Here is a 23776-nt window from a genome sequence, read left to right on the forward strand (position 1 = left end):
TCCTCCCTTTGCTATAACAGTATGATACACAGTTGGTGACTGAGCCAATAATGCACGGAGTATGAATTGTCATTCAAACTGGTCCCATATTTTAGAATTGATCTTAACCATCAGAGTGAATATTTTTCAAAGTACCAACTACTGAACATATCATAGGACAAACATGAGAAAGCATAACTAGAAACAGAATTTACAATTGTGTAGGTAGTACATGGAAAAATGTCACAAGTGGGAATTTCAGGAAATTTCTCTTCTACTTGACTGATTGACTATACATGTACAGTAGCTAATATATATTTCAAAGTCATATTCATTTGGATGATACATGACTGATGTTCAGGAACTTCTGGTTCTCAAAGTCGTGAAAACAAATGAGGCAGGACACTGTTATTAATGTCCACTTATGAGGTTTGGTTTTATTTAAAAAGTGTATAAACATGCATTGTTCGACTTTAAAATTATTCTTTTCGATTTACTCACTCAAAATGGGTCAAACATTTTTTAGTTGGTAGCCAATTGCTGAGAATGAACCATAAAAGATTTATTCCAATAAATCTACTTACTGTGAACTGACCATACTCTGAACACTGCTTTTTAAGCACTTACAATTTGGCTATACATTTGGTGGCGTAAACTTCACTTCTTAATCAAATGAAACACAAAGTTGCAAATAGACTGCATTATTTTTAAAAAGTCATGAATTTAAGTGATGCAGCTCTATCCTCTAGCATGTACTGTACATGTATTAGAAAGATGAAACAAGATATTGCAATAGAGTTTTTGTATTTGGAAGCAGCTCGAGAATGTCCTAATAATAAATTGCCTCTTTAACTATTTGCTAGATATTCTAGAGTTCATTTTATTTGTTTCCTTGGGGAACTTCATATTATATTCTGACTTAATGAGTTGGAGAGATTAGTTATGGTAATTGAGACAATGCTTTTTTAAAAAACTGTAATATATATACAGCTCTTGTGAAACACACTAATTTCATTTTGCTTGTTGTAATTCTGAGACAGGTCAATTACAATGACAGGTAAAGTTGTTTCTAAACATAACTTTAATTTCCTTTTTTAAAAAGCAAGTTTAGTACATCATTGCTACCTGTATATTTTAATGCCTATTCAGTTTTAGGACTTCAACTTCCTTCTTTTGACCCCTGTTCTTATCAATAGTAAAAGCCACGTAACTGCTTTTCTTTTTTTTTTTTTAATGATTGACTCAGTCCCTGATGTTCAAAGAAGACTTAGCCAACATCACTGTTCCTTTGCATCTTCCTATTTCTACACCCCAACTGAAACCCCCCTAACGTCATTGGTTACAACCAGCATTATCCAACCTAGCTTACAGTACAGAAACTCCCTTCACATTCAGTCTTTTTCTTCATGTCACGAGGAGTAGAGATTTGTGCTTATCACCAAATAAAATTGCAGTGCAAAATTTAAACATAAAAGTTACACAATTAAAAGTTAATATATGGCACCACAGCCTATTAATTCACATATAGTACAACAGACCAATAAGAACAGACAATAATATGAACAGAGCTAAAAAGAGTGAGCTTGCATAGCAATGCACAAAAGAAATTATATACAGAGGAAAATCCTTTTCTTCCTGGAGGGCGAGCTTTGTTTTCTTTCTTTTTTATATACTCCTGACAAGAAAGAGTTAAGGTGGGTGGTGTACTTAAGAGAAGAACACAAGTAAAATATCTGTGGGATATGTGTGGCTGTGTGTCTTTACATTGCATTTACAGTTCTTTTAATAGTACATAAATAAAGAAATTGTTCATTGCACTGTTTAGTGTTATCACTTCCATGAGTTCAGACCTGATGGTCTTTCAGAGCAGCTTTGCATGTCTCCTCTCAGTTACTCTGTGAAGAGATTAAAAAAAAAAAAAACAACAGAAATAAGTTTGCATTTAAATTAAGTATTCTGTATCTTGATCAGCATAACAAAAAGCAAGGCAAACAGATAATAGATGAAGATGACATCTTGGATTTTGTGAGGTTGTGAATATAAAATTTTTTGCTTATGGAAAGGGAAAGACAAAGAACATTGTCAAATTTTGAGACTTAAAATCCAAGTAAATCATTTTTATATTTCTTATGAGCCTATAATTACTCCCATATAATAGTTACAGTAAAATCCAAGTAGTCCTGAATCAAATTAAAATGATAGACACATCTTAATTATAATCAGATTAGTAATAGGTAACAATAACTACTATTAATTAAAATTAAAGAAATTTACAGTTTTGAAAATACTTTCAGCTTTCATTACCTCATGGCATTCCCCAGTCTGAGCATCAGAGTAATGTGAGCATAAGAGTAATGCAATGCTTTAGATAAGGGCATAGAGAGTCAGGAAGGCAGTTTACTTTCTTTTCTCACATAACCAGAGAAGGTTGAGAAGACTGGAACTCAGGGTTATTCCTTCAGATAAACTGAATTCAAGGAAGCAGTGGAAAATATAATTCTGACACTGGTTAGTGAAATTGGTAACTTTCATGATGCAATGAACACAAAGAGTTCAATGCTTTTTACTGTGTGTGACAAACTGTGACATCCTCTCTTTCTCTAGTATTTTATACTTAAAAAGTAGTTTAATTATATTAACTACCAATGCCAGTTCTTTATCAAAAAGAGAAATTTTTATGTTATTGTAATCAAAGTACTACAAGTTAACCAAAATCAATGATGAACTTTTCAAGGCTGACTTCCTAAATGTAGGAAATAAACAAATGAAGAGTGACTAGGGGATGAGGAATTCCCAAGAAGGTTCTTTCAAACTACCAATGGGCCAATATTTCCCTATTGTGCTCAGTTAAACAAGCAAAGAAAAGTACAAAAACTATGTTTAATTAACATGTAAGTATTAAAATTAATTGCCTAACTTCTACAATTTTTGTACAGAAAAATCCAAGCTTGAGATAGAAATGTTTATTTGACTGATAGAAACAGCAATGGTCTTTATTATAACCAAACCTGCTCAAAATCATAATTTATTTTTTTCTCATCGTAAAGCAAGCTTTCTACAATTTTGAAATTTGTTTACTATGGCAGTGTTATTGATAGGATTCGGGACGTATTTCAAAATATGGTACCTTGGCATACTGAATATCTTAGAGTGAGGGAGTTTGAAAAAAGTAGCAGAAGCATAAAGAGCACTCTGACCTCTCCCACCTCACCCTTCCCTGAAGGATGATGATACAAACTATGTGACCGATACCTGCCCTGTACCAAGAGAAGGGAAGATATTCTTGTCAAAACCTTGTTAAACTAACCCTTAGTTACTTCTTCACCCTTCACTCCCCCCAGCCCAAACCTCTTCTCTCTTATTAAATTCTCACACATTTACTGTTTCTTTGTCTAACAGAGCAAAAAGTTTACTGCTCTGGTCCCTTCTTTGAGTTTGCATTCTCTTGTGAAGGCTCCCATGTTCATGTAAAAATTAAATAAAATTTGCATGCTTTTTTTCCTTGTTAATCTTTCTCATCAGTTTGGTTTTCAAACCCAGTCAGATATTCTAAGAGGGTCAAGGAAAACATTTTTCTCCCTTACGTTATTCACTCAGTTTTCTTTCTGAATCACCACAGCCTTCTAAATGCCCTAAAGCACTTACATAATTCACCTGTAAACTGTCCTTGACTATTTGAGCCCATATATCCTATGTCAAGAAGGTCGCTGGCATTGCGTTGGTGGCTTCCCCTCAAAGCATCGGCTTTCCTAGGTCCAGTGGATCCCTTAGAAGAAGCCGTTCCTGACGAGCTGTGACCCCCTGGAGATGGGAAATTGGGCTTGCTGTAGGGCACCAATGTCTCCTCTGAAAAAAAGGGAACACAATGGATTTAAGTGAACAGCAACACAGAGGCAAAACAAATTTAACTTTAAGCTCAAGCTAGGCTTTTTTTTTATCATTTCACTCTTTAGTAAAATTAAAAAGAATTTAACAAGACCCAGATATTAAAGGAATTTCCACGTGCAAGCAACATTTCCTACAACAGGAACTGAGGCAGGATTAAATTAAAAGAGATCTTGGGATAAGTATATAATATCATGTATTAGTTGCAAAATTTAAATTCATTATAAAAGAGATATGCATATAATGACTGTACTGTTTGACAAAATATTTTCTGAGAATAATTTCTGGGTTCAATGGGGCTGAAATTTAATTTTTTCATTAAGATGGAAGGAACATGGTTTTTGTCTTATATAATGGCAACATTTTCTCAGTTTAGATAAAGAACTATATATTAGTTAATAAACTAAGTTTCTTAAATTTCTATTGCTTATTTGAATAGAAATACACTATTTGAAAAGCTGTTCATTTCCTTAAAAGAAAAAGAGAAAGTCATTCATTTTAATAGTGTTTCTATCCTTATGTACCGTCTCTCTAAAAATAATTCAAGATGTGCATTACTAAATACTAAATACTTTGAAATACTACTGTTTTTCTCTCTCTTTTTCTCTTTCTTCTTTCATTTTTTCCCCATCTCTCTTCCTCTCCACTCCTCTGTTTCCTCTGTCTTTCTAGGTATGAGTTACTATTACTGTGATAAGATGACTAAAAAACACGCTAACTGGATTTAGTATTTCTCTTCTTAGATAGCTTTAATGACAAGGATCACATGATTTTTCTTTTATAGCCTTAATGATATAAGCTTCCTAAATGTTCCACTAAATCTGGATATTAATATTATTATCTTTTGGCTCTTTCCTAACTATATTTCCAGCTAAAACTTTAAGCACCAAGTCGTGACAAAATATAATTATTGAAAATGCATGAATAGAGGACATATCCAGAAAACACTGAGTCCAAATAAATAAAAGAATGTGTAAGGAAACTTTCAATGTGTGTGTGTGTGTGTGTGTGTGTGTGTTTTAATACGCAGTGAATTCTGACATAAGAAGAGATGTTGCAGAAATGATTTCTATAACTGGTTAAATGTACCTCCACCAAAAAAATATCCAACTGCAAACAATGAAACTTGTTTTGTGACATTTCCAGCAAGCTTGATTTATAAGCAAAAACATTTCCCATTGCAGTGCTGATAATCAACTCAATTTAATCAGCTGGAGCAAGTGCAGGTGCCAGTTTAACCTTTTCTAGTATGAGAGTTCTGTGATTGTCTGTTTATTTGCAACTTTGTTATTTCCATTAATTTACCAATTTGACTGAAGTGAATTCTCTAAAAATGACTAGTTACTTCAGTCAAAATGGACAAATTGGTTGAAGGCAGAGATTCAACTGATATTAAAGATGAAGTTTAGTGGTCTTAAAAGTACTCAATACAAACAAAAATGGCAAAAAAAAAAAAATCAAATGGTTTCCTGAGCATTACAGATGAAGCCCGGATGTCTCTTGGGCTCAAAGACCCTATGCAGAGGTTAACTTGAGGAAGGACCCCTACTGGACTCAGCCTTAAGGGATGCACAGGTGAGCTTTGCTGTCAATTCCAACTTCAATGAGTAATTCAAAGCAAATGCATTTCAGATGCCCTTAAACAACTGGCATTTCCAAAATACCTGGTAGAAAAAAAAAGGTAAAAGTCCACACTTTCTTGGGACTGTGCAGAACACACCTGGTCCAACACCTTGTTTGTGGAGGGCTTTCCGTATGTCTTCTGGGCGTTCAGTGGAGTTTATCCATTCCTGGGTTTGTCGCTGCCACTCTAGGGACGTTTTAGCTGGACATTCCAAAGAGCTCTTTGTGTCTTCTAAGTTGGATGCTTGCTGTCTCTCCAGAGAGCTTCCTTTTCTCTCTGTTGAATTTTCCACGTTACCAGCATGCTGGCTCGAGCCTATCTGCTGCCTTAAACCCTGACCTGGAGGGGGATCTGGTGGTGGTGGAAGATCTAAAAATTTTGAATAATGTTTAGAATAAACTAAAATGTAATAAAAAAAATACAGGTTTTAATTCAAGATGAAGAAAAAAGAAAAACGTTGCCCTCCTAAAGGTATCACCCATATAAAATAAATTTTGGAGAGGAAAGGTCAGTTATTTATATCTGAAATGCATATTATTGATCGCTTTGCTATCTTTTGATCACAGTGCCTTTGAAATAAAATCAACCAATTTTATCCAACATGGTGAGTGTTTTCAATTGCACATGGAGACTGATGTTCAAGGTGTAAAGGACAGTTTATGATTTCTCCATCTTTAAATCCATTGTCCATTGCCACCTCCCCAAAGTATAATACCAGGATACAAAACAACTAGAAATTCTAGCAGCTGTGTTAATAAAAGGCCCTGGGAAGAATAAAAGCTGCCCTGTCAATCTCCCTAGGAAATGTTGCCCTCGGGAAATTAAGAAGTGTATGCTGCTGTATCATACACAGCATATGACTGCTCTTATTCGTGTTATGTGGCACATTCAGCAACAGTCGAAGTGTTAAGCTAACATTTATTAAATGCAGTTAACATTCTGCCTGACAACCAATTCCGGCTGTTCGTTTCATGAGTTAGCTAATGAGTTACAACTAATATATTATAATCTTCCAATGTATTAATTTTAATAAGTAATAACCAATGTTCTGAGTTTACATAGAATATGCTTCATGGTGCTAGATAAGGCAATGCATCATGAAAGACTGAGATGTAGTGGAATATATAATTTTTCATAAAAGTGCTTTACATTAAATATATGAAAAAATTAAAAGTTCAAATACCTAGCTAATTTTTCATTTTTTTATTACCTTGTTAGACCATGACACGATAGACATGATATTTTAAATGTCTTCAATTGTGAAATCATAGTCGCTTTTTTCATATTTCTTTAAGTATTATAGTTCTATTATATAATGTACAGTTATACTAGTCCTATACTAATATTGCTTTGTTGAAGATTTTGAGATCTTCTAAACATTCTAACATTCCTTTGCATTATTTCCTCCTCATTTTTCTCGAATGTTGTTGCAAACTTCTTGTTCATCCTTACAGTATCAATAGCTATATTATTTGTTCACCAAGATCACTTATCATGGACAATATACATACTTGTATCATTAATAGAGGATAATATCTATAACATAGATAATTATTTCCCATGTCATCTTAGCAATGGTGCACTTGTTTCAATAATATTGTTCATGAAATTCAAAAGGAGAAAGTATAAATTTCTTGTGTACACAAGATAGTTTCTTTAAGGAAGGCTAAGTTGCTCCTTTAAAAGGCTTTCTTAAGAAGCTTCATATTTTCCTTTATGAGCAAAATAATATTGACCTTCATTGAAATGACAATGAAAATCTCCTCAGGATCTACTTGGGGAGTTCCTACATTGGAGCAGCATTCCCAGTGCTTAGGTACATCATCTTGTTAGATTATGAATTACTAATTATTGAAGGGAACTTGGTTTCTATCTGGGAGAACAGAGTTGCAATTGGAACATTTCTTCCAAAATGAAAAGCTAATCCAATACTGAGAGATCTGTTTGTTGAATAATTCACCAATGAGTTTGGTGCTTCCTCTATACTCAATACTGATTTCCTTCAGTTTGTATTATTATAAATGCAAATTAATTATTTTACTTGAGTTATTGGACTTAAGACTGCCAGTTGGGGGGAAATTATTACATTTGCTTCTAAAATAACATATCTTGTCATCGATTTTTATTCTCCATCAGAGCAGCTTAATTTTTAAAATGGCCAAAATGGCATCTGCTTATGCTAGCTAAAATTCTGATTACTATTTAATTTAACCTGAAATTATATGGCTACATAATTAAGTAATATCCTTGGAGTTTGTATAGTCTAAGATGAAAGAACATTGAAAGCACATTGAAATTAACAAATTGGAAAAAAAGATGAGATTAAGAATGGCTGTGGAAAAAAATGAAAGAATGTAATCAAATATGTCTACTTAAATTAAATTTATTATTCATTTCTCTGTTGATTCATTTCAACTAAATCAATTCACCAAAGAGACTCTCACTGGCCTACTGAGAATTTGCAATTGTCAGGCACAACAATCCAGTGATATGTGTGTCATTATTATACTCGTTTTTAGGTAAGAAAAATAGGCATAAAGAAATCAAATATCTCCAGCCTGGGTCTCTGCTTCCATGAACTCCAGATTTATCTTAAGTAAATCCATATTGGAGAGTTCGGCTTTGATGTTTAGTAAGCATCTCAAATTTCACACCTGGAAACTGAGCTCTAGAACTTCCTGTGAAAAATGTTTCCTCCCTAATGTTCCTCATCTCAATTACTGCAAGCTGGTCATAAGGCTGGAGTAATCTTTGGCTTCCCTGCTTTATACCTTTATTAATTTCATTAACCTGTGGGCTCTGCCTCCATATTTAGAATTCAACCTTTCTCGTTGTGTCCACTGATTCTAGCTTGGCATGGATTTCAACCACCTATTCCCTACATTACTTATATAGTTTCTGTGTGATTCCACACAGAATCACATTCAGGCTATCTCAACATAGAATCCAGAATGATTTGTTTTTTAATAAAAACATAAGGAAAATCTGTAACTCCCCTGCCTTATGCACACACTCTCTCTCTCTCTCACATACACACACACGCGTGCACACACCATTACTGTTTTCTCAAAGTAAAGAGCCAGTGTTCTTACAGAGGCTTATAGGGTCTTCAGAAAAATGGTCCTCACTTACTTGTCTGACTTCACACTCTATTTTGTTGCTCTCTCTGCTTCAGCTACAGGCCTTGGGGTCGCAGACACGACTGAGTGACTGAGAACACAGACTGCTTCTGTCACACTGTTCCTTTTCCTTTTAATTAAATAATTCAGGATTCTACTCACTGTTCTCATTTCCTGGAATGACTTTTCCTCAGATATAAGCATTGCTCTTACCCTTGTAATCTTCCAATCTTTCCTCAAATGTCATCTTCTTGGTAAGGCCTCCCCTGAGCACTCTACTTCAAAAATATCTCCCCCATGTCTGTATTTCTCAACTTCCTTGCTATGTTTTGTTTTCTCCATGACACCACCATCTTGTATATCTTTATTTTTCACTTTTATATTTATGTTGGTCTTTATCTATCTTCTCTCACTAGAATGTAAGCTATAGGAAGCCAGGGAATTTTGTCTGTATAGTTCCCACTGCGCCTGTCATTTGGTAGGAGCTTAATAAATATTTGAATGAACAGATTTATGAATGAATAGATTAATGAATAGAATAATGACTAATTTGTTCCATGGTCAAAGTTATTCCATGGCAGAGCTGGGAAAGAGCCCTTTCTCTGACGAGACATTAGGATGAGGGGAGGATAGGCTGGAAGGCAATGATTTAGGGGAAAAAAGGCTGACAGAGAACTACTTCTCTTGTCTCCTTTGTTCAGCATTGGTCAGTGTATTCACTTTAAAGGATACTCTTTGGTTTATGCAAATGGAATAGATGATTTGCACTGAACAATGCCTACTTAGGTGAGACTTTACTCAAGGGGGAAGAACATTTCTGAATATGTATGTGGGTTTTTGCATAGTCTTTGAAACAGAGACTGATACTGCCTACAATAATAATATTCCTGCTCCAGTAGTTAGTTTGATGCCATGTGACAGAGTTCCTGCCCATGAAGGAGTGAATGCTAGCATTCGAACCTGGGTCTCCCACATTACAGGCAGATTCTTTACCATCTGAGTCACTGACTAGCCATAGAATGTTCCAGATAATCACTTATGTTCTGTCTTCCCTCACTCAGAAACCAGGAAGGTCCTATCTTGGAAATAACGGGGTATCAATATTTAAGAAGCAAACATTTTTACACTACAAGTTGGAGGAGAGCCACCTGACCTTTATAAATCACTGTGTCTGTGAGAAATAAACTATTACCATGCTAAGCCATTGAGGGGATAGAAGCTGTTTGGTACGGCAGCCATCAATAGTTACCCTGATTAATATATTCATAAACACTGTTGTAAAATCTATAATGCAAAAATTTTACTGTAAAACATCTATACATTAAGTGCTACTAAACTTCCCCAAAAGAACAGTTTGATTTTACATACAAATCATATGAACTTATTCCTGATGCATGGATTCATACCATATAAAAACTATGGCATAAAAATCTGTGGTAAAATAAAAGTATTCTTAAAGATAACCTGTAGAATGTGATCCAAAATAAATCTTCTTTATGATACCTAAAATGTCTTTGGATCAAACACTTGTGAGCCAAATTACGCTTTGCAATATCAGTACTTTCAGAATGTATCTACTAATGACACATAATCCAAAATCTCTTTTGGAATGCTGGTAAATTTGAAAGTTTAGGAACCTATTTGTTTTTTAGAAATATAAGCAATATATCGATCATGCTTTAAACTAGGAGGTAGCTTACTTTAACTAGACATTCTGAAGACTGCTTGCAAGGAAAATGTTTTAGGGAGAAAGAAAAGAGCTATTTTATTGATTTATACTTTATATCTTCCACATATTCTGGATATGATCTTCAAACATTTTGGAAAAGCCACAAAAAAACCCATATAGTCCCTGGATATTTCCCTCTCTTCATGACATTCATAGCAGAAAAATCATACAAAATTATTAATGCTGAGACCTGTAATAGAATATCAGTGAGTAGTCCTTTGTATTTAGAAGGAATAAGATCAACACTGTAGACTGCTTCAAGTGCTCAACTAATCTTCAGATCATCGGGGACAGAAAGGAGGTGGTACACATTTTTGCTCACCACAGGATACCCACTTATCGAGAATCAAAATCTTGATTGTACCCTTACCCTCCTATTCCACAGAAACACTTTCCAATGAAAACAAAGGAAGCAGGAAAGATAAGTAAACCTGAAGCCTTTTAGACAAGTTATTTTGGGCTTTTAAAGTCTTCTTAGCATTATCAAATGACAAGAGAAAGCCCAATGGAGACGGCCAGCTGAAGACCTACCCTCAAACCAATAAAGAGCAAATACTTCCTCTGCAAGGAAGCCTCATCCTGTCCTATAATGGTAAGTCTTAGAGACGGAGATGAGTGCCAAGAGCTCAGTTACAGCTTCTCAAAGCTAACTGCACATTCGGTTCTCCAGTGGAGCTTTGAAAATACTCATGACTGGTTTTCACCCCAGAACAATTAAATCAGAATCTCCAGGGTGTCTTTTAAGAGTTCCCCAGATGGTTCCAATGTGCAGCCTGGCTAGGTTCATTCTTTTGATGTTTGGTAGTGCTAACTCAGGAAAAAGTTTGTGTGCTTAGAGGAGATAGTGTAGAGAAGGTGGAAGAAATTTATCTTTGGGTCTGACATTATACTGGGCTCTTTACATATATTATCTTACATATTCCTTAGGATAAAACTTCAGTATAAATACTTTTTTTTCCTGTATTTAAACATATGACAATTAAGTTGAATACAGAGTTGATGAACTAGTCATTATTGAAAAAGGATGTCTTCCAATAATATTTTGTTTCCTGAAACTAGAAGTATTTAAGCAAATACTCAAAGACTGGATGCTGTATGTAAGTGAAAAAATTGAAATAAATCAGCAAGCTATGGGCCAAAGTAAGCCATTGCCTGTTTTGTCAATGGAGTTTTATTGGAAATCAGTTATATCCATTCATTTACTTTTTTCTATAGCTGCATAGACACTATAATGGTAGTGTTAAGTAGTCTCGATGAGAGATTGTTTGGCTTGGCTAAAGCCAAACATATTTACTATCTGGACTTCTCAGAAAAAGTTTACTGACCCATCAACCAGATGGTCTATAACATATTTTTAGCCCTGAAACTCATGAAATTTAAAAATTCATAAACTGGAAATCACAGTCTTTTGCAAAAGTGAAATACCATCTAAGATAGCTTAATTCAGCTTCAACAACGATTCAACAACATGGCGGCTGCACATGCTACTTATGTTTTCTTCCTTAAACTTAAAAAGGAATGGTCGTTAGAAAGCACTAGTGGAAAAATGCCAGAATAGCAGAAAAACCAACATTGTTAAGCAGGATGGCATATATTTCTTGGGGTTGGATAATTAGAAATAAATTCAGATTGTTAAAGAAAAGGGGGTGTTTTATTGAAACAAGACCACATCGTCAGGTGTTCAGCCTGGTTACATAACAAGGTGATACCTGATCTACCATAGCGTCTTTAAGCTAAGTTAATGACTTCACAGAACATGTCTCTTCAGTTAGGAGACCAGAGAGAAGAAAACAAACCTACCATCTGTCATTCCTTCCCTTCGGTGAGGCAATGCTGGCTGTGGGTCCACTCGCCCTCCCTTGGATTTTTTAGTGGGCCGAGGCCTCTGACTTTGACTCAGGGCTGCACTGGTGTTACTGTCAGTAGAAAATGGGCTGGTTGGTCGAGGTCTTTGAGAGGAGGTAAAGGCTTTACCTAAAAAGTAAACAAAGGGAACGAGATATAGAGAATGCTATTATAAGGCACTGATTCTGTCTTGTATTTCTGCTCTAAGACTAACTGCTAAAGCTGCCTGGAGATGTCATTTGAAGATACAAAATACTGGTCCATCTCCATAGAAAAAAATACGCCCTCTTGCATTTTTTCGTCCAGTTTTTATAACCAGTATACTACCCACTGAAAAATGCAAACAAATGAATATGAAACAAGTCCACCACCAATCAATATTCCTTGATTATATTTTTATTTAACTTTGATAATCTTAGTGACATTTTCATAGATATATGCAAATTTGTGCAGCTTTTACTCCTTAAAATTAAGAAAGCTTTTTCTGAAGTGAATTATATACTGTCTTGTTTAATCAAATTTCACCCTTGGAATCTTACGAACTTTCTTTGAGCACAGAAAAATGTCCTGTAGTAATTACATTTTAAATTTTACATGAAAGGTCTGCTCAGACACATATATTAAATTGACCTTACCACCCATACACATACACAATGAATTCTACTTCTTTTAGCAGAAACTCAATAACATTAGTGTATAGTATAGGATAAATAGCAGCTTAAAATCACCTTGCAAAATCACCAAAGTGCAATAGGTGTTTTCTGATGAATAGTACTCTATCTGAGCAGACTCCAAATTCTTATTGAAAAATGAAATGTGCTGTGTCCTTTTCTTGTAGCTTAGTGTAATATGTCGGGAAATATATTCTGGCAAAAGGTTAACTAATAAATTTTCAACATCTTATGGGTTTAATAACATGTTTATTATGGCATGCGAAGGTTTATGTACATATATTTATTTTCTTGTGCATGTTTTCATTTCATTCAAAATTATTGTATGTAGTTACATTTTAAGTCAATGTGACATGATACTGCTTAATGCTTTATTAGCTATTAGCATACATGCAAGAAACGTACTTATGCCTTCTAATTTATTAGTTTCCTCGCACTTTCTTACTGCTCTGCTTATAGCTGTGCCACAAAAAGCACTCAGGCAACATAATGTTTCTAACTTAGGCCTTATAAAGCAAGAAAACTCGAATAACTGTTATAGTACAACATATTTTAGTTCAGATGCTATATGAAAAATAAACCTCTGCAATGCCTGGAGAATCTTCCTTACTTTGTAGATACCTAGTGCATACTCAAAAGAGATAGTATAATGTTATATGGTGGTATAATTCAAAGAAAGTTCCCAAGACTCATTTTTATAACCTGAGAGTTTAGTGAAGGGTCAAAGTCATTTATCTTTACCTTACTATCTGAATACTATTAAGATTTCAAAAATGCATGTAGCATTTCATTAGTTCGTTTTGTAAGGTAGCTCAGTTTAGTTCTTATACCAGAGTTTTCTGCTATGTGCATTTAAGACATACACATAGTCATGTGTTAGTAATAGGATCATGCCAAAGCTATTTTGTTCAGTAAAACAAATGATTACAAAATTACTGATCTATTAATACAGTGAATCAAATATTTATTTTCAAGTTAATGATAAAAAAACCTGGAACATTACATAATTGGTCTTTTATATTATTATTTATTATTTTCAGAAACCCAAATTAAATTGTGCTACAGAACAATACACAAGTAATCATCATTTTATTCAACTGGCAAATGCAGTGGGTGTATTTTTAATTAGCATCCTTTAAAACAAATAATAAATTATTGGATTAAAATCTTAACAGCCAAACAACTACTAAGACTATCAGCCATTTGAACTGTTAGACTGACAGCCTCAGACCCATTCCCCCCATGCTGAGAAAGTCTTCCCAGAAAATGCATTTGCAGAAAGAAAGGGGGCAAAGGAAAGTAATGGAGATAAAAGCTGAATAATGTTAATCACAGGGTACATTATTGATTGGGTGAGAATTTTGCAAAGTGTGAGTTATTGAAAATTTAATGGCAATCTTAGTTGCAGCTTGGCTGTAATAGAAGAAGGAAGCAGATTCCAGTTAATCAGTAGAGCTTTGAAGGGAAAGGGGAACAAAGGATGGAAGGCTGTGAAAGTGAAAAGTGAAACTGAAAGTTGTGTCCCACTCTTTGTGACCCAATGGACTATAGAGTCCACGGAATTCTCCAGGCCAGAATACTGGAGTGGGTAGCCTTTTCCCTCTCCAGGGGATCTTCCCAACCCAGGGATCGAATCCAGGTTTCCCACATTGCAGGAGGATTCTTTACCCAGCTGAGCCACATGGGAAGCCCAAGAATACTGGAGTGGGTAGTCTATCCCTTCTCCAGGGGATCTTCCCGATCCAGGAATCAAACCAGGGTCTCCTGCATTGCAGGTGGATTCTTTACCAACTGAGCTATCAGGGAAGCCCTGGAAGGTGGTGAGTAGGAGCTTATTCTTGGCTCTGCAAGGGGAGTATCGGAGAGAGTTCTGGTAATAACTGAGCATTCAGACTGTGTCCATGCAGATTAAAGAAAGCCCCGCAGTCAGACGCACTGAGGAGAAAGAACAGATCAATAGCTCAGTGTTCAAGGAAAAGATGCTCTCATGCAAAGAGTGTTGACTCAGAGTCTACCAACCTGTTCTTGTAAGGCTGGTTCCATCCAGCCTAAAACCAGCTTTATCTGCTGCTGCCACCAGTGCTTGTGCAAAACTGCCGCTGGCAAAGATGGAACCATCTGAGGAGCTACCTACACTAGATCTATGACTAGAAAAGTTACGATCCTCATCAGATGCAGAGCCCCATCCATTTACCATTGAACCTAAAAACAAATGTAGTTGTCTAGTGAGTTGTATATATTGAACAGCTCATCGGCTTGTACACACTATACTAATGAACAAGTAGGATTCCTCCACTCCTCACTCTTCCTTGAGGTAAACCTGGTTTCATCAGCCATGCACAAGCATCATCCATGTTTTAAACATTTCTATTACAGAAGAATTAAGCTCACTTAAAACCTGTATCTGTTTGCAACTGCTGAATAAGACATTTCCTATGACACCATTCTGATGTTTTTCAAATTTTTACACAATTATTTTCTAAAAGAGAATTGCTATGTATATTCTAAGGCCTAGAATTCAAAGAATAACACTTTTATTTAAATAAAGTATAGCATATTTAAAGTCAACTTATCAAGAACTCAGTTGAACAAACAGTGTGAATATATTTTGAATTTAATGTAGACTAGTGATAATTTTAGTGAAATGTACACTTGCTTACTGCAGAAGGGCTAGAATTATTTTAAGATTTTCAAATAAAAATTTGATTACTCAGGAAATAATAAAAACTAACAATAAAAAATGCATAAATAATATCAGAAAAAATAGAATATAACAAAATATTTCTTTTTGTAAAGTTCTATTATTTTAAAAGCTCAGTATGATTTCTTTGTTTTTCAATTATTTGAAGAATTCTAGTTTTTTCTTCAATACTAATCTTTATTTTAGAAAATTAAACATTATAAAGAAAACCGCTAACATTAATATGGATTTTTCTACAAAGTGCAAAATGGCAACAGAGGGAAAGAATCACAGCTTTATGTGTAAAAAGTTGCAAAACAAGATGCTATTGAGAAATGATACTTATTCTTATTTTTGGCAAGTCATTTACACTTGTATCCTTTTTTTTTAGACCAAAGCACACTGAGACTGTACTCAATTACTTAATACAATTAGTATTACAATATTTCAGTTGATGTACAATTAATATATGACACAATAAAGATACCAAGGGTTGCTTATCCCAAATTTTTAAAAAGAGACTAAAGTGCCATAGTCTTAGTCTCTTTTATGTGAATATGTATTTGGTTTATTTAGAAATATTAACTTAGTTAATATTAGCTAATAATATTAACTAATTAGTTAATTAACTAAATTAGTTAATATTTCTAAATAAACCAAATACACATTCACATAAACGAGACTAAGACTGTGGCATTTAAGTGCCATAGATTTTCCCCCCTTTCCTCTAATACTTAAGAGACAACAGTATAATGTTGCCATGATAAAGTCTTTGTACCTTTAGCTGAGGTGCCAGGATGCAATAACATGGGTTCATGCACTTTCATGACACAGAAAGCAGAAACCAGAGGGGTTAGAAGGATCAGAGAAGTTAAAAGGGTGTTAAGTGTAACAGAGAAAGACACAGTTTTGATTTTATTTGCCCAAAGCACGGAGATGCACTTTTTCCTTTCCAAACAAATTCCCTAGACACAGGCCACTGCAAGGAAGCCAAGATAACACCAGCAACAGAGCCTCCTCTGAGAGAACCATTTCTGAGTTAATAATCACAAGTCAAGGACCAACAGCCTAAATTGAAAGGAGAAATGATGCAATCAACTTTGCAATATAATGCTAGGGTAGATAAGAAAAAAATCAAAGTGATTCAACCAGTGATCACAAAAGAACATGAAATCCTAGAACCGAGGATATTTTCAAAACATGGGAAAACTCAGTCCTGGTCCTTCCTATGTCCTATTTTCAGTATTTCTAAATGTCTGCTGAATATCTGCAAATAAATCTGTGCCAACAAACTGAAACTCACTCTCCAAGCAACCATCTCCTTTTCTATATCTCCAGTTTCATTCCTGATTTCCTTCTGGTCCCGTCTACCTTCCTCATTGTTGTATGAATTATTTTTTTCTGAAACATTTATCACATAATTCTGTTTGTCTATCCAAAGCCTTTTTTAGTTTGTCAATACACTTAAACACCAACTGAGGTATTTGAGATCCTTCAATACTTAGCGCAGCCTACCTTTCTAGTCCTATCCCTCTAAGAGCCTGTGCCTCGTTACCTCTCCTGCTTCCTCTCATTCCTTTGACACATCTCTAGATTGCTACTAACTCTAGTGGCCCACCACCAAACTTTGACGTCCAAATCATCTCTTTTATCACCCTGATTCTACTTCATCTTCAACCCCGTCTAAGAGAGACTCAATCTCTTTACCTCCTGTGTTCTTTAAACAGTGTGCATACAATAGTATATCATATCTCTGAAATGGAGCAGACCCTTTGGTCCTTGTCCCCCATGTCCTCTGCCTGCCTTTTGTCTGTGGAAAAAACTTTAGCCATAGGATAAGTTTAATCAGAGAAATGAGAAAATGCAAAAACAAAGGAAAACAAACAAAGGAGATCAAATAATAATAGTTTAGTCATTAACCATATTCAAGGACCTTTAGTTCCTCTCAAGGGCTATAGATAATATCCCGAGTCATATCCTGTGAGCTGTCTTATAGATTCTTAACCCCCAGAATCTATAACAACCACAAGGTGAAGAAGTTCACTGCATGATGACCAGCCTGTAGTGAGGACACAAGCTGCCACAATTCTAAGAACTGGCCTCAAGAAATGGGAAGAAACTGACCCTGGAACTGAAAAGTAACTGTTCTTAAAATAATCAAGATGGTGCTGGTCAGATCACCAATGACCAATTTCAAGATGATTATCAGAGCTGACTGAAACACATGCTGTTTCTGCATGTTGCCCCCTCCCACAGCCTATAAAAGGTCTTGCCCACCGATTATCAGTGGTGGGGGAGTTGGCCTTTGGACAGGTGCCCACCTTCTTCTCCCCCAACCCTGCCATGCCAGTATCCAAAACAAAGCATACCTTCCTTTCCACCAACCTGTCTTTTTATTGGCTTTTTGAGTGGCAAGCCAGACCCCACTTTTGATTACCTCTCTACAAACTGGGCTTCCCAGGTGGTGCAGTGGCAAAGAATTTGCCTGCCAAAGTAGGAGACACAAGAGAATCAGGTTTGATCCCTGGGTCAGGAAGATCCCCTGGAGTAGGAAATGGCAACCCACTCCAGTAGTCTTGCCTGGAAAATTCCTTGGACAGAGGAAATGGGGTCGCAAAGAGTCGGACATGACTGAGCAACTGAACACACACTACAAACTAGAATTTGTTGCATATATGTTTTCTCTTTCAGACAAGGGAACTCTGGAGATCAGGAACTACTTGTTATCTATTTTAATACTTCATGTACAGAGACACTGCGCACTAAAAAGTCAATAAACATTTGTATACTGAATTAAATGTCTTCAATAGTTTCATTATTCAGTAAAAATTCATATGTGATTTTATTCCATGTGTAATTTCCTAGCCTTGGCCTTATTTTAGTTACAGCAAAAACATACTCACAGTAACTCCTAGAAAATTTTTTAAATAAGGGTGAGTCAACTCTTGTTGATTACTTGGACAATGAGGAAAAAGTGATGTAATTAGTCCTTTGTATGAAGATTTCCACACACAAATTTGATTTTCCCATGATGGACAGTAGGAAACCTCATCACCCCCAACTAAAAAGGCGCAAGTGCCCTCAGCTTAGTATAGTTGAGTTTTCCTTCAAAATGGAGGGCAAGAAGCAAACAAATAAACAGAAGGAAAAAATTTTCTGTCCTTCTTTGTTCCTCTGTTTTTATCTTTGACAGCCCATCCTCTCTATTTGAGATATGGAGTATATATGATACATACATATACACATATATACCCATGATATATGGAATGGGTACATTGTTGCAAATATTTTTAAAGAAAATTGGCAATATATTATGAATAAAAAAGTATATAACATATATTAAATTCCCTCCATATTGTAAAATTGTTAAAATTGAACGATTACTAATTTCACCTCTCTGTCGCTACCATTCTTTCTTTAGATTTAAACGGCAAAGATTATCTGAGGATTTGTGTAAACTACTACAAAAAAAAGAGGACAATGATTATAAGAAAAGAAAAACAGTGATTCATCAATTAGAAAGTAAGCCATTTTTACTAGTGAAAGTCCACGCATTGCAACAAAGACCCAGTGCAGACAAAAAAGAAAAGAGAGAGAAAAGTAAGCCGTTTTTATTACAACTGGTTTTCTTTCATAAATGTAAATATAACCATGAAAATTGAAAGCAACACTAGGTAAAACAGCTAAGGTAGAGATTCTTCACAAATTACAAGTGATCCATACCAATTTGACATGTTATAGCCCCAAACATAATCAATACATATTTAAACATATAATGAAAAATGAATCTGTGTCACATAGCCAGATTTATTTGTGTTTGCATCTTCCATCTTTCCAAATTTCTCAGGTTTCAAAATTGCTGAAAGGCAAAAAAAACTCTCAAATTTATTCAAGCTGTTAAAGAAGAACTATCGATAGGACATTAAGTTGTTGCTCAAATGTTACTGAGCAGTAAAATACCATGATAGAGTGGCATCTTGCTAGGGCTCCATTACATCTTCAGCACTAAAATTAATTTATGATCAGTCATCAATTCATTTACATGTCATTTTATGCTAAATCCTTCCTTGCTGATAGATGCTTATCCTTAGACCCATTAAGCTAGAGTAAAGTGTATGCTTAATAATATGACCCTGCTAATTGCTGCATTCCCATTTTTATGAGATACAAAAACTGGCTGCCTCCCATTTTTTTAGGCAATATTTAATCCAGGAATTCTTCCTATTCAGTACAATCTATTTATCTGTTAAACACAATCTTCAGTTCTGAGTGTCTTTGAACACATCAATCCAAATATTGACCTCTGCCTAGATGTAGAAAAACATGTCTAATATTTAGAAGCCTTTTCACTCAAACGTATTGAATAATGCAATAATTCACCTACATTCCTCAGAGAAAGGAATGTGTAATATAGACAGAAAGCAAAATAAGAAATTAAAAAAAATCTCTTCCTTGGGACCTATGACATCTGCTCATTTGATCTACTCAGATAAAAGTTGAATATATGATATTCCTCTTTTATCTGTTAACTTTTGAAGTCTGTATTTAATTTCTTTTTAAATACATCAGAGCTGTGGAGAATGTCTAAGAAAGTTATTTAATTATTTTTAGCATTACCTCTGAAATTTCCCTACTGTGAAAATATGTCCCTTAAGTTTTTGCAACAAAAGCAAAGCATCAGGTCATGCTTTAAAGCAGCCAGTTCTTTAAAAGCTGTGTGGTTGAGTAAGGTAGTGGGGCTGCCAGGTTTTATTGTTTTCAAAATAATCTGCTTTGAGACTTGCAGCAAAAATCTCCAACGACGTAAAATACAGTAAATATAGAGCCCTGATTTCCTTTCGACCACATTATTTATGTGGGGTCCAGCAGTTAAGGAAAGTTTTATTCAATTCACGTCATAGTACTCACTCTCACTCTTATTTTTGTGATCACTGAAGCAGTTAGAATCTTGGCTTCACATGCAGGACATTTTTCTCCTGCCCTCTCTCTTACTGTCTTCTGTTTCTTTATTCCTGTGCTGGAGTCATTAAATACAGGGAACACTCACCCTTGACTCCCACCATGGAAGTAAAAAAAAAATGTATTAAAGTCTTCTCCTTTCCCGCTACCCCAAAGCGCTGGGTTTGGCATTTAGACAGAAATAGGACAAGCATATTCCTGAAGACTGAAACAATCCTGTATGTTTACTTTCTAGGCAAAAAAAGAGTGTGATGTGCTGTAATCAAAACATTTTTCTACTTTACTAAAACCAAATAGGTTTAAACTGAAAGTATAAGTTAAAAGAAAATAATAAAAATGTGATTCCCTACAAAATGTGGTGATAGAGTTGAATTTTGTTCGTATGAGTCAGTATAACTGAATATAGAACTATATGTGAGAAAAACAAATAATAAAAGTTACATCTAAAAACTATAATTTTTGATCTTAAGTGTATAGGGGGTAAAAATTGTTTCCAGAGATAAAATAATATGCTGTATTTGTATAAATATATATATATATATATATACATATATGTATACATGCACAGAAAGGGAGAGAGGAGACCAGGACATCATTTTCCTCTTAAATAGGCTAAATCCAAAGATTAGGAAAAAAGTTGAGCATTTTCAGAGGAGAGATCATGATAATTTGTCTTTAGAGTAAAGCTGATTGATTTTGAATATTTTTCTGCCATTTATCAGGTGGGTGAGCTTAAAAAAGTCTTTAAACCCCTCTGTACCTCAATTTCCTTATCTATAAAGTGAGAATAAATAAAGAATTGTGACAATTAAATGAGTTAATATATGTTAAAACCTTAGAACAGGGATCAGTGAACTTTTTCTGTAAGGTGTGTGTGCATGCTAAGTCGCTTCAGTCATGTCTGACTCTGTACAACCTTATGGACTGTAGTCTGTCAGGCTTCTCTGTCCATGGGATTCTCCAAGCGAGAATACTGAGTGGATTGCCATGCCCTCCTCCAGGGCATCTTCCTGACCCAGGGATCAAACCCATGTCTTTTTCATCTCCTGCATTGGCAGGCAGGTTCTTTACCACTAGTGCCACCTGGAAAGTGTTTCTATAAGGTGCTCAAGTCAAGTATTAGTCTCTCAGTCATGTCCTAGATACTAAATATTTTAGGCTTTGCTGCCTCCTTCATATGTTTTTTTCTTGTTTACTTATAACCCTCTAAAAATGTAAGAAAGTTTCTTAGCTCACAAAGCCACTCATACCAAAAACCGCCAACTATTTAGAAGAGTGCCCTGCACATACTAAGGGCTGTGTATGGGCAAGTTGCTATTATTACTATTATTATCAAACCTAAATTTCTAGCCAAGCAGTTGGAAGGAATAGATTTTCAATAAATATTTGCTGTGGAAATAAATAACAGATTTCCAAATATATTTTCCATTCCTGAGTATTATGAACTGAATGATAACATCCCCCTAAAATTCATGTTGAAGCTTTAACCCATAATGTTCTGGTATTTTGAGGTGGAGCCTTCGGGAGATATTTAAGTTTAGATGAGGTCATGAGGGTGAGGTCATTATGGGATGACTAGGGACCTTAGCAAGCTCTCCTGGCATGTTAGGACATAGTGAGAAGATGGCTTCCTATAGGAAGAGGGCTCGCGCCAGAAACCCAGTCTGCCTGTATCTTGATCTTGGACTTCCCAGCTTTCCAATATTTGCTGTTTAAGCCATCTAGTCTATGATATTTTCTTATAAGAAACCAACCAGACTAAGATACCAAAATTATGAGCTATAGAATTACTGATACTTTCCTCTCTTCTTGGCTTTTTCCATTCATGAAGCATTATTTCAAACTTTTTAAAGTCCCTCATAGATTAGTTGTTAAGAAAATATCTGAAAATAATATACTTATTTTCTTTACAAACATAGGCTCTGTGCCTGGCTAACTGCTGATGTTCCTTAATGTGGCAGCTGTCGGAATATAACATATTTCAGAAGTAAAATTCTAAATAATTTTACATATAGGCTAATTACTAGCCCATCTCTGTGTTATCACTGGACTTTCATTTCCGTTGGCTTTAATATTTAAAGATTGGAACATAACTTAGTTCTAGTTCATAAAAAATGGTCATTATGCTTACGAAAATGAAAATAGAGAATTCAGAGGAAAGAAATGATTTACTCACACTACACAGAAATTTAGAACTCAAAGTGACTGACGGTAAAATCAAAATCCTCTCTGTGGGCACTTACCATCTTAAAAACATAAAAACAAATGGAAATAGTTTCTGTTTTATTGCACACCTCATTTAGCATCATTAAGCTAGCCTTGAGTGTCTGAAGAAAACATAAACACGTTAGAGCAATAGTCATTAGCATGCTGATTTCTATAGCATTTGATCCGTACATACATTCATCTCAGAGCCATCCCCATCTACAAATATATGTGTACCCACATGCTCTGCTATACTCACAATCCTATTTACTCTTATATACATACTCTTAAATAGACACACACACACTTTACACATATTCACAAACTCTACCTAGATTTTCAGACACACACACTCTTCTGTACACATACATCATTTTTTTAAAATTTACTTTTATTTTTAACATATTTACTTAAATTACACTTTCATGTTAGAGAGCAGATTAAATCTTTGATCACACCTTCCCCACAAAGTTATTGTAAAGCCAAAAAAAAAAAGAAAGAAAGAAAAAGAGCTTCTACTTGGCTTCTTTGGTGTAGAGTGCAACTTCTTTTACTAAGGAGAAACATTATTCCTAGGATAAATTTATCATGAATACATATCTAAACACACTGAGGGTTTTATATGTGGCAGTAATTAAACAGTGATTTCAAGTAGGAAAATAAAAGTTTTTCTTAGCAATAAAAGCTTCATTTGAAATGAACGTTATACTAGCTTCAAGGAGAAATTCAGATTGTTTTTAACCACAGTCACATTGGATAGTGAAACATATTAGTAGGCGAGCATGTAAAAGTTCAAAATGACATTCTCCTGATTTATAGATATATTTATCCACTTCGACATTATAATATTTAATAAAAGAACTACATAGGCTATGGCTGACTTTTATCATTGCCATTTTTTTTTACTGCATTCCTAATTGAGAAGAGTTCAGTATCATTAGTGAGATATGCAAATAATGCAGAATTTTACCCTGAAGGAGATTATGCTAGAAATTCAGGCAAAGGGGCTTAACATAATATTGCACTAATAAGTTAGCTCTCTGCATTCAATGATTTAAACTTCTGCTCTGCCACCTTCAG

General features: G+C 34.9%; 1 protein-coding gene across 2 annotated transcripts in view; it reads right to left on the minus strand.

Annotated features, from left to right (window-relative positions):
• Nucleotides 1–390: 390 nt before the first annotated feature.
• Nucleotides 391–23776, minus strand: part of ROBO2 (roundabout guidance receptor 2) — a 642112-nt gene continuing 618726 nt past the window's right edge. Inside the window, exons 24-27 of one of the 2 annotated variants that reach the window (XM_081552579.1) lie at nucleotides 14872–15054; nucleotides 12137–12310; nucleotides 3625–3825; nucleotides 391–1874 (exon numbers count right to left, since the gene is read on the minus strand). In XM_081552579.1, the coding sequence (XP_081408705.1) occupies nucleotides 1873–1874; nucleotides 3625–3825; nucleotides 12137–12310; nucleotides 14872–15054 (560 nt within the window). In that variant the 3' untranslated portion in view covers nucleotides 391–1872. Of the gene's footprint in view, nucleotides 1875–3624; nucleotides 3826–5584; nucleotides 5858–12136; nucleotides 12311–14871; nucleotides 15055–23776 lie in introns of both variants that reach the window. The other variant, XM_081552570.1, reaches the window with a different exon arrangement.

Source organism: Giraffa tippelskirchi, chromosome 2 (assembly GCF_054371585.1).
Source record: "Giraffa tippelskirchi isolate mGirTip1 chromosome 2, T2T-mGirTip1v1.2.pri, whole genome shotgun sequence".
NCBI lineage: Eukaryota > Metazoa > Chordata > Mammalia > Artiodactyla > Giraffidae > Giraffa > Giraffa tippelskirchi.